The sequence below is a fragment of the Heliconius melpomene genome, chromosome 18 (genome assembly GCF_056956725.1).
Source record: "Heliconius melpomene rosina isolate 202511_hmr_F chromosome 18, ASM5695672v1, whole genome shotgun sequence".
NCBI lineage: Eukaryota > Metazoa > Arthropoda > Insecta > Lepidoptera > Nymphalidae > Heliconius > Heliconius melpomene.
In genome coordinates, this window is record NC_140406.1 from 9249611 (window position 1) to 9262771 (window position 13161).

Consider the following 13161-nt stretch of genomic DNA (forward strand, 5'->3'; position numbering starts at 1 on the left):
TGACACGAGTCATTTTGATTTATTGAGAAATCACCGACTAAAAAAATACATTATATTAAAAATTAACAAAATGTTCAGAAAACATTAAAAAAAATATAAATACTGTAGATGTATATTTTATAGAGCTATTACTTATAACAATATGGAATTCTGTTTTTTTTCTAAGGAAAATTATCAGTTCCCGTTTCATTGTCTTCTTGTTTTAAACTCTATAATTTTTAAAATTTTTATTTTTTAAATGTACCTTCTGTAAAGTGTATACAATATACATACCGATATTCGTTATAATTTCTTCCTAATGAGGTACCTATATACTAGATTTAATATACAAAATCCTCGAATTATACTGAACCCATAACTTCGTTCGTAATCCTGCATGCAATCAATTATTGAAGAAATCTAATTTCTGTTTAAGAATTAAACATTATATACATATTATTACTTTACGCCAATAAATGTATAATATAAACATATCGTAAGAATATTAATGTTATTCAAATAATTTTTGCGGTGACTTCAATGCGACGTTTCGTAATCAATAATACTCGTACAAGCTTTGACAGAACAGCGTTAAATATAGATTATGACAGACAGACATACATATCTCTTAAGGACACTCGAATTGATGATTAAATTTGTAAAAGTTGACAGTTTCAGTAAAAAAAAAATAGCGACTGTATTTATTTTTCAATTTTGACGTTTGTTTTGAATTTCTTTTAGTTTTATAAGAAAACAAAACATTTTAATTTCTCTTTTATTAGGAATTAGTTATTATACAACGAAATATATAATGATGAGGTAACACATACATAATTATATGTTCCGTGTTTATATTTAAAAATAGATTACTTATCTGTGTCAATTTCATTTATTTTTATTTAAACTGACATAAAGAAATATTAATTTAACCAGTAGGTTTTCAAACTTGAAAATTATTCTGCGCACGCGCAGATTCAGGTTTTTGATTTCTTGCACCTGATACTACAATCACTTTTGACTTAACTGGAGCATTTTGTTTTTTCCAAAAATTGTACACCCTCTCACTCGGTTGTAATCGTAACACGCTTTTGTGTTTATTTCTTTATTTTCACGCGTTTTGCTCGATTTTTATACACGGTAACAAGAATCCGGTGTTAATTAGATAATATACATTGGAAAGTTTTCGTTGGCGGAACCTAACGCTGCATCTTATGTTGGTTAGAATTGCAAAAAAAAGGAAGATATTTGGTTTCTCTCCTCTCGTCACTCGTTTCAAACCTCGCCGCCACGACGTCATATATTTATTGTTGAATGTTTAAAAGCATATTTAGAGTGAAGTAGGCACTTGAGTGGTTTGTTGTACGATCCAATTGAAAAGGCGGATCTGTCAATCAGAGCACATGTGTATAATTAATTTTTTCTCGCCGGATTAAGTTACGCCACAAGGAATTAGCCTAACGAAACGGTAGGAAGTATTTTGATTGGGTGAAAGTTTTAACACCCTGTATTGATATGCATAACATAAAATGGAACAGTATACAGTTGTTCATTTTTAATTACACGCGAGATAATTGTGAAATTGTTGTTATAGTGTTGTGAAATGATTGGCGATTGTTCGGTTTTTTATGTTCTTGTTGTTTGTTTGATGAATTTATGTTATCGATTTTGATTTAATTTTTTCAATAAGTTTTTTTATAAAAATATAAATTTGAAATAAACTACTAAATATAATTTAAATCAACTCTTTATTTAATAACAGTAAAGCAGTCCTAGTTTTAACCGATTAAAAAAATGTTGTTGTCATTTTGAGTATCTATCTATTATACGACTAGCGGACGCGCGCAGCTTCGCTAGCTTTTTTAGGGGTGAATTCTAATAAACCATGAAACATGTGTTCAATGAAATATTTTTAAGAGTCTAAATTTCAAATTTTATAAAAATCAGTGGCGATTTAAGAATTTTTCCATACAAACTTTCAACCCCTTATTTGCATCCTTAGGGGAAGAATTCTAGAAAACCATGAAACATATGTTCAATTAAATACTTTTAAAAGTCTGAATTTCAAATTTTATAAAAATTGGTGCCGATTAAAAAAATCTATACAAACTTTCAACCCCTTATTTGCACCCTTAGGGGACGAATTCTAGAAAACCATGAAACACGTGTTCAATTAAATATTTTTAAGAGTCTGAATTTCAAATTTTATAAGAATCGGTGCCGATTTAATTTTTTTTCCATACAAACTTTCAACCCCTATTTCATCCCTTTCGGATTAAAATTTTTCAAAATCCCTTCTTAGTGGATGTCCAGATTACAAAAGTAAACATCTGTCCAAATTCCACGTTTGTACCATCGGCGGTTACGGCTGTGCGTGCGTCTTACCTCAGTCAGTGAGGACAAGTCCTTTTTATATATATAGATAAGAGGTACTATTGATATATGAAGTGGCTAATATTTGAGTATAAATTATGTTTGTAGGTTTGTTCACAAATTTATCGGTACTTAAAAATCACAACTAAACTATCTTTTTTTATTTAAATATAGTATATTCCAACTTAGGAAAACGTCTAAGTTTTATTAAAATCGATTCAGACTACTGCGTATTTGATGCACAATTTTGAACTTGTTTTTTATATGAAGTATTTGAACTTGTTTTTTTTTAATTAACTCTTTAATATTTTTAACTTCTACACTACAATATTCAAGAAGAAAAATTATATGAGGGTACGTTCCACTTATGTCATTTCTCGGAACTTTCCAGCCGGTTTCCTTATAATAAGTTTTCCTTTACTCACGAACATGAGATGAATTTTAATTATAAAATCACAACAAAAACGATGCGCGTAGTACTCTGGTATCTGTAGTATGGATACAAATGATAATGAAAGGTCTTGCTAGACGTTAGACGATAGAATCTATAAATTATAACTATATTGAAAAAAATATAAAAGAAAACTTGACTATAGAGCCCTATACAAACGTAACAGTGATTAATATATTTTTACTGTTACATTTTTCAATGTTTAGCTGGTTTTTAGATATTGTAGGTTCATTTGCGGAACCCAACTCTGCATTCTGCCTAGACAAAAAGGGTTATAATACAAACATTAATAACATTAATAATCAAAATCCGTTATAATACAAAAAAAATATTTACACAGTGCAAAGTCACTTTCAATTAAGGAACAGTCGCTATAATAAAGCCGAGGATATGTTCAAACTAGTTGAATCGCGTGCAAATTAAGATTAATAACTTAAATAATATAAATAAAATAATTAAATAATTAAAAAAAAATACTGTTTTCGATATTTTTTCAAATAGATTATCGTCATAAAATAAGATATATGGACATATCATACAATTTGTATGAATTAAACCCTTATAAATATAAAATACCTTTTACAATAATCAATAAACGCTTTTTCTTTAATTTTAATGTTAATATTAAGTATGAGGTATAAAATTTACAAATGTAATTAAATTACTCAGCCTTCGTCCTGACTACTGTTTTATTTATTGCCATTAAAATTATGGCGAAGTAAAAATCACACTGTGAACATTTATAGCAGGCAGTTACTCCAGTTTTGTGCACTAAAAGGTTTATTAGTGTGTATTTTGTTTTTATTGGGGGAAGATTTTGTTCCGTACTTTTTGGGGATCTGCTTCGAATATATGAGTATATGTGATATAAGTTGTTATTATATATTTTTTCTTTTTTAACTCGATTTTCATCTACCTATTCTTTTGGTTTTATCTTATCTATTGATTTTGTAGGATAACCATGGGAGTAGGAAAGAGTAGAACCGAGTTGGCCATGCCCACTAGGGAAATCCAGTTATTTTCCATTTCTGTAGGAATTCCGAGAGATCCTCTCTTAGTGCTCCCCTACACTCCCTGACCTACCTACACGCCAAGTTTCAACTTACCAATTTTTCAAATTATTATAATAACTCGGTAATGGAAAAAAATCTTCATAATATATATTACCAAAACGCATTATAATATAATAAATTTCAAGAAATAAAGTTGAAAGCTAAAAAAATATTCATTAAACAGTCGACTCGTCAAGCAATTTATGACGTGACTGTTTATGTCATCTCACTTTAAACGAAAAGAAAAAATGTATGCGCTTTTGCAATAAAGTAATGAAGATTTTCAAGAGAATTTCACTTTAGTATATCTGTCAATCATGTGTGATGATAATTTTGTGTCCCCCTTTTTCTTATAATATGTACAAAATTAAGTGCTTCATTCGTTTCCCACTGCTGCTATCGATAATGACTTAATATTGTAATTGCGTTATCGCGTCGTAAGTTAAATAAGATGTTATCGTATAGAATATTTTAATGGAAAATTAATTATTGTGAGTGAAAAAGTACGTGCCTACCGACTGAGAGAAATATTATTTTTTGTAGCTTATTATCTGATTTTTATTTTCTTATCTTAATACGTTATCCTGCGTATAGCAGGGTAGGATGGATTTACCGTCCGAATACTATGTTTAGTTTTTTTGTTACCTGGTTTATATATTATTGGCATAAACAGAGAGACCTTAGTGATACATCACTTTATTCTGTTCGCCTTTACTCATTTCGGAAATAATTATCATACTATTATCTTCTTATTCTCAAAAATCCTGTTTACCTTAAATTCTAGGCACCTTTTAAAATAGTTACACATAGTTATCGGTCGCTTCAATGCATAGAAATCTCCTAATTTTAACCTGTAGGTAAAAAATATAACTGTCAGTGATGAAGGCGTTATGATCCACAGATCGCACCAAAGAAATCTCATAACAGCCGAGAGCTACAGTAATTGGATGCCATTTCAAGCATTCAATCAAGAGAAATGCCATATAGCGGTAAAATATACTTTGCAATTTTTTAATGTCGATACGAGAAGAAATGTATCTCGTTAATCATATTACAAGCTAAGCTCATTAAACGTACATTTGTAATTGTCATTTTCGGTATCGAAAACAATGGGACGCGTAGTGACGTATTTCGTACCAGCAAGGTTTATTTCTTCAAAGTCTTTTAATGTCAGTGCTAATTACTATCTCATCATCAATCATTTCATTTTTGTGAAGTGGAGAATAAATGGAACTTTATTGGAGAAACTTTAAGTCGTAAGGTAGATCGTCGCGAAATTCAATTATGCTCCAATAACGAACGACATCGCCACTTGGTGTACCTATTTTTTTTCCTTAAAGCCTGTTTCACACTGGTCGTCAGATATTCTTCAATTACGGCGATTATCTATAGGTGTAATGAGAGATAAGTCGGTCTTGTCGTTCACGCTGCAGTTGAAACCATTGATCTTTTGATGAACACGCAACGCTGTTAACTCGTAAGGAGTGTAATATATACGTAGATTAGATAATAGTATACGATGGGCTATGTAATTTATTTAAATTACCTCTATACACTATTTTATGATATTGCGATATATTAAAGAACGCGAAAGGTGAAGAACACGGTAAAGTGGGGAACGGAGTGTTATAACACTAGGTTTCCTCTGCCTCTGTGTGCGGAATACAGCAAAAGCTGATAAAACAGGATATAGCTAGAGTCAATATAAAAGAAGATTAATCCTATTTCATTATTTTTCTAGCTAGATCTTTTGTAGATAGAGTCATTACCAAATGCCAGTTGTTCAAACAATCGTAGTTGTTTGTGATTGATTATTTTTTTATCATCTGACATTTGCATGTCTGTCCGTCTGTAATGCTGTGTATTGAGATCGTGATAGGTTTCATAACCGATCGAAATGTGTTGTACGCTGATGATGGTACCGATAAAGTAGGAACGTTTTTACTAGTTGTATGTTGGTATCATTTGTTGATTCTCATGAAGGTTTTTAATTATTGAGTATGATTAATAAATGGAAAATAAATAAAATGAGAAAAATTAAAAAAAAACAAGAATTCCATTTTACGTATTAAATTCCACAAAGTTGTGGGCGACGATTACTAGATATATAATAACACAATAAAAGTTAATTTAAAGGTATTTATTAAACATTACCTAAATAACAAATGAGTAATATAAATTTTAACCAAATTAGTAAGATATATCAAATGTTTATTTTATTTCATCATCTAAATTACGATATCAACATGTAAATCTTAAACGTCTACAGTTGTAAGATGATAATTGGCTCGATTTTTATGCAGGATCTATATAAAATGCACACATTTTCCACGGTGTATCTAAACAGGAAATGAGCTGCCGTGATTGCTATGTGTTTTACCTGTTCCATTAAACAGTCATTTTATTAATAACAAGTGATTGTGATTCAAAATACAATTAATTGGTTGGTTTACAAATCTCCATTGGTTCGTCTGCCAGGAGTAGCTTTGTCAGGAGTAATAAGGGAAAGATAAGTGACCTGGTGAGAATTCACTATGTTTTATTTACCCATAACATGACATTGAGTCAAGCTTAAGTCGAAATCAAAATTGCCACATGTTCATGTTTATATTTCACGCCCAGTCACTTGGTAACAGTGGCACGATGACTCAATATTTTGAATATATCGTTTTGAATTTTAAATCCGTGTAAAACATTTATGAAATAGTAATTTCTCCTTATATAGTTAAAAACGTACAAAACAACTTTAAACGCGATCATGTTCAAAAGTTTATTACATTTTAACAACACTTCGAAGATAAGTTATTTATGGTCATGGTAGGATCAGAAACAGCAATATCAGTTTTAACCGTAGACACCTTACATGATAAATCATTAACAAGTAAAGACTCGCAAATTTATGTTCATGTACATTCATATTTACTCTTAATCTGACACCTTAATTTTTTAATAACCGTTGTAAAGAGTTACAACTTACCCAAATTAAAAAAAAATAAGAAAGTTAATTTACATCAATAGTACAATAAAGAATAAATCCATATTCGTTGTACGCCAAGGTTTACTTTTCGCTTAACACTAATTTAGGCGCCACTGATACATATATCTGACTTCGTTCTGTCAATCTTGAAGAGTTTAAACACCATTTTCTTTATTATGTAACTTTTAAAGTCGAAATCAGCCTGGTTATATGCAAATTGTTTCAAGCCGAATAGATGACGCCAGTAGACGTGATAATTCCCGAAGTAAATATGAAGAGAGCTGTGAGAGCTCCCGAAAATGTATGTAGATTTACTTTGCACGAGCGTGGGAGAGGTGAAAGGTTGGAAATGTTATTTTCAATAATCCAAATGAATTTGTTAATTGTATAGCAGCTAGCAGCGTCTGTTTCACATAGATATATGATACTGATGTAAGCTATAAGCATATAGCGATTAGGACTAATAATTATATTATTATGACTATATTATACATTTTTATAATCTCATTTTAGCTTGAAATATTTATCAAAGCTTACTTAGAGCAAATTATTGCGATAGTGATACTGAATCTAAATTAACGCCAATGTGTCATTTTAAATGTTAACCAGTCTAAGGTATGCAAATGTGTTTTAAATGGAACCTGTTATGTACAAATGCTGTCAAGAACAATGATTACATATTTTTTTCTATTTTAATATTTTATGTTAGATACAGTTATTACAAACATTATTACTCAAAACAATAATAACTAATGTAATAACATTTCTTTCTAGGCCTACGAGCTATCAACATTGACGGGAACACAAGTCATGCTACTAGTCGCGTCTGAAACTGGACACGTGTATACATTCGCCACGAGAAAGCTTCAACCAATGATCACGTCGGATTCAGGCAAAAGACTCATCCAGACGTGTCTGAATTCACCGGATCCGCCCACTACGAGCGAGCAGAGGATGGCCGCCACCGGCTTCGAGGAGACCGAGCTCACGTATAACGTAGTAGACGACGATATGAAGGTGAGGCAACTGGCGTACGCTAGTTCAGCGCAGTATCCGATAGAGCATCACCCCGGGCTCGCCCCGTCGCCCTTGCAACAGTACCACCAGCACCCCCCATGCCCGTCCCCGCTCCCGCTCAGCTCGCTAGGACAACCGTACTCTCACGCACATTTATCTCACCCCCATATGTCTCATCACCCACAACGGTAGTTCACAACTACTAGTTACATTTAATTGGCATCGATATTTAATCGTTTAATGGAAAAAGTCACGTTCTAGATAAGTTTGTTAAAATATTGCGTAGTGTATCGACACTACAGTATTCTTGATTTTGTATATAGAACTCTTAAAGTAGCATCGTTTTTGAGGATTCGACTTGTATATTGCACGAGGAACTTTCGAATATTGCATATAAATTATTGCAAATCGAAATTGACAGGTAAATAAGATTGAAGAATACAGTAATGCAACATTAACCATTTAAATCTCACTTCTTGAGTTCACTGCTCATTAAATCTATGCCATTCAACGTTCGCTTCTTTAAGATCAATTTATTATGTGTTCTTTTTTATTATGCGTTTCACCAAAAATCAATTTGTCTGCGATCTTTAATAAATCATTCGACCAAATCTATGAATGGAAGCGATGTCTATCATCAGTGGTGTCGAAAGCGATCGGTAGCGAGTAATCACATTTAAAATCGGTTCATAATTAACGTCAGAAACCGGTTGAACATTTCCGAATGATGCTTCGGAATTGGGAGCCGTTTCGTGTGTAACTATTGATTCGTTATTATGAATGAATTGGTCTTTCATTCTACTTTGACCATAGTAATCGAGACGTCATAAGTGTGCTTCTCTCATAATTGAGTATCTATGTAGACCTGATAAAGTTAAAAGTTTCTTTATAATTTTTTTCTTACTGCAAAGATTATTAATAATAAATATCTAAGTTATTATAAAAAAATTATATCCTTTTATCCATAAAATGTAACAAAAAAATTATCAACTAGCAGGTGTTTAAGCCAGTAAGTTTCAAAGAAGCTTTAGAGCTCCGGGCTGTATGTGAGTCGGATTATAAAATGAAATTGAAAATTATTTCTAGTTATGATAAATTATCTAATCATTTGTCAAAGTATATTAAAATAATCACTTCGCCGGGTAATATTACAAACTGCTTCATTTAGTATAGCTATAAATCTTAATATTCCTTTATATGTTTACACCAAATTTTTAATAAATTGCGGTCATTGAATGGCACGGGCTAGATATAAATAGGAATTGTTTTGGATATTTCTCGTCCTTCTGGTTAACATTATATTATTGATACTACTAATATCTTTGAAAAATATTACTTGTCAGCATTGAAATGTTGAAATCGATTACGTCGCCACTCTCGATTCGGCCGATGATAACAATCTTTCATTGGTTAGTCCACTTGACGTACGGGAATAACATGTCCGGGGCAACATGACTGCTCATTGTTCACCTGTTCAAAGTTTGACCTGAATGATATATTCACGATGTAATTACGGTACCGAGAGATTGGGCATAGAAAAAACGTCAGAGATAACGATTTAGATGGAAACTCTATGCAATATTTTTAACAAATTTCTCGCGTTGTAAAGAGTCATTGTACCTGTACTTGAATGTGTGTTTGATAGACCATTTTCTCCTGTCATAAACGTGATAGTCTTCGCATAAATTTGATAGTTTAAGTATTCTAAAGCTACGTTGGGATTTGGCGAGAATATAAATGGTAGAGTCTGCGCCTGTAGCTCGGCCACATAGGATGCTCTTGCATGAATTAGCGGTATAAATGCGGAATTCGGTCACTGCCCTCGCTACAGATCGCCTAATCTCAAATTCTTTGCTGTTTCGTAACATCTTCACGTTTCACTTTCAGCGTAGTGTTTGCGTACTATAGATGATATCGTTATACTTCAAGACACGTATATAATTAAAAAATAAACGTTTCGTATGTCGCCGCTTGGACATTTTTACTTTTTTATTACGTTTTAAGCTCGCATCGGTGAGTCATAACGTATTCTGCGCGACACGCGTCTATTCTAGACACAGCTCGTTATGCGTCTCGCGCGTCCCTATATTAACTTATCAATACCATTGTTTTGATAAACGCCCGGGCAATTTTTGTTGACTCATCTCATTGTATGGCATAATTGTTGGTGTATAAGCCGATTGCTCAAGTCTGGCGGGATTTAACAATAAAGCTAATTTGACTAATAGGTGCGTTGTAATCGTCGCCGCGTGTGGCTCAAGGATTAGCTACAATATCATCGGTCTCCATACTGTTCCTTTAATGAGCGCCTCTCTAAAGCTATTGTTCTAGTTTTTGTTTCTTTATCGCGCATGTATCTTGATTTTGAATTTCATTTGTATTATTATTTTAACATGCGCTTTTAAATATGTTCTTTTCATTTATTATGTTTCGATAAGCTTAACTGATTGTATTTGAAGCTCTAATATTTAAAATACATTATCCAATTAAATATGTCACAAGTAAATTGTATCAATTAATTTGTTTATATGGAATCTTATAAAAACATCTTTTACATCAATGAGTTATTTCTACTTATTAACGATGCGACATAGATCGTTCTTTAAAATTCTTTGATCTTTGCAAGAATATTCACTTTAAATACCGGTGTATCCTGTAATTATTGAGCTTGTTGGCCTCCTTAACGAAATAAACTCTCCGCTACTACGATATAAGGATAATAATCATTTAATCGATCGCAGTGTCGTTATTTGCTGGACAAATTAAGAGATTTTGAACAGTTCGGATTTTTCTTATGCGCGACTTGCGCTGTCATCTTGGTAATGGTACTGGGAATAAATCGTTGTGGAAGGATATAAAAAAACTATTTGTGATTAAAATAAACATGACATACGTGAGCTTGAAATTTACCTTAACTTTTCAATAAAATTTATAAAAAATACTTTAATTTATAGTTCTTGCAAGAACACAATATGGTTTTAACTTTACTTAAAGTAAGCCTTATTTATTTATCTTTATACATTTTCTACAGTTTGTATGACATACATACATATTTCTCCGTCATTTGAACTGAAAACAAATGAAGGTCTTAATATAGATTAGTAGCTACATTGCATAACGAGACCATATATAGGTCACTGGAAGTACGTTTGATGAGCGATTCCGCATCGACGTTATTTCGGATCGCGTTTGGTATTATTTTAAGAGGTTTCGTCCACTCGTTGCACTATTACGGTAGACCTGCCCGCATTTCTGTTGCATAATTCAGACACGAGCTCCGCTGTTTGCATTCCGATACTTGATATGTGCTTTCACATGTATTTATGTACCAGATTTTGTGTCTTCGTAATGTTCGTCGAATAAATAAATTGTGTAGGCACAAATACAATGGTCGAGCCGGCGTCCCTCGTTACGTCGGCAAATGTAAAGTTAGCTTCTTGGGTCAGCTTGTCAGGTTGAGATATTTCGCGGCAGTTGATGCGATCGCTTATATCATTGTTTAGGGACTTCGTTACAGACGTTACATCAGTGGTCCATGTCTCTCGTTACAAATTGTCATGAGCTCGTTTAGCAAATCGGGTATTATGTTTTGTTTTCTGTTCATTGCGAATATCTAATTTGAAAACGTTTTATTGTAGTAAGAAATATGATACCAACATAAAATTTTTAGATACAATGAGTAAGTGCTTTTTAAATTGTAAAATATGTCAGCTCAAGTCTCAGTTGAGTAATCCAAAATCCCAACATCATTATCTTGCGTCTATCTAACACAATTCTGTTCACATCTCCTTTACCGCAATTGTAATGATTTGCGGCGGAGGTCCTCCTTTGTATGCGCTAGGCTTGACGTTTTGTATGCAAGGTGCGGCCACACTATCCCGTGCCCATCGGATCCAGAAACTTCCGCGACTGACCGCCCTGATTGCTCTAATTGAAATTTATACGCCGCTTCTCGAACGCGCCTCGATTCCCAAATGCTTTCTAATTCGATAAAATTAATGAATTAGTGTATAAATTGTCATAGTAGCCATTGCATTGTATTTTCGTTTGCATTTATGCGATCTCGTTTACTGGATCGACATTGGACGTGCTCATCCATTATAGATAGCCAGTGATCGTCCGGAGGTTGAAGTCTGTGTCATTCGATAATTGGACCCGCGATTATGTAGCCGATCCAGCCTATTTACAAACATCTGTAATAGATCTAATGATTGACAGTTGATCATTGCTTTATTTTTGCTTAATATAAATCCAATTACGTTAAACGGTTTTTTTAGATGAATACTGATGTCAGTTGTTTGTAGTGGTTTCAGTTGGATTGATTCGGCGAAACGGCACCGGCCCACTTCCTAAAACTAGACTGGGAGACGCAGATGGTTAAAATTAGGCCCGCCGGGAATAGCGTAAAACGTGCGTGCCTCGTCACCGCGCCGTCTTCGTAGATATTGTATTACAGCGCAACTAATCTAAATTTCATTTATATTATGAGTAAATTTATCAATTTCTTTCCATTGTTTAATGTATTAATAAAAAAACAAGGTTACGTCCGGTGAGAATATTTAATTTTATTTTACTGAAACACCATGACAGTGAATTTTAAAGCCGTTGTTTCGAATACGCAAACAATGTTTTCCTGTCATCGGGTGAATATACAAGTTATCTCTGGGTCATCCTTTTGTTATCTCCACGGCTAGCTCGCTGCGCTCAGGACCAGCAAAAGCCTCCACTTCATATTCCATTGCTTGTTTCTTTGAAAGCGTCTTAATTTTATTTGGCTAGCAAGTATTGGACGTCGTCAGTTTCAAGATATCGTTACATTCAAGTTTGTCGGTACAGCTCGACCGTTATCTCGTGGGAAATGATTGTAGCCGGCGCGCTTTGTTAGGATGATTGTCCACTAGCGGTGTAGATGCGCCGATAGGTAGAGCCTGCGTGACAGCTATGGGAACAAAACACTGCGTCTGTTACTATAGCTCTAGTTAAGACATTTCAGTACTAGTTTATCTCAGTGTAATTAATTTTTTATAAGTTTATTTTTCGAATATTTTTATAAGGACATGAACATAGAAATTATAATGTAAAATATGAAAGTGGCATAGTCAGTCTATTTAAAATATATATTTAGTTTTATTCTATACAATAGAATAACCTATATAGATGCTAGACGTCTAATATATTCTACGGGCGTACACCGCTAACTCGAAGCTATTCTGTTCTGAAAACAAATCATAAGCATCCATCCATCATACTTTTCTATTGATCGTTACTAGAGCTTACAAACAAAACGCTTTCAAATGGTAATCCTCGGAACGTGC

General features: G+C 33.0%; 1 protein-coding gene across 1 annotated transcript in view; it reads left to right on the top strand.

Moving 5' to 3' along the window:
• bs (serum response factor blistered) overlaps nucleotides 1-13161 on the top strand; it is a 181238-nt gene that overhangs the window by 18510 nt on the left and 149567 nt on the right. The window contains exon 2 of the mRNA XM_085202466.1: nucleotides 7604-7846. Coding sequence (XP_085058592.1) covers nucleotides 7604-7846 — 243 coding nt within the window. The remainder of the gene's footprint in view (nucleotides 1-7603; nucleotides 7847-13161) is intronic.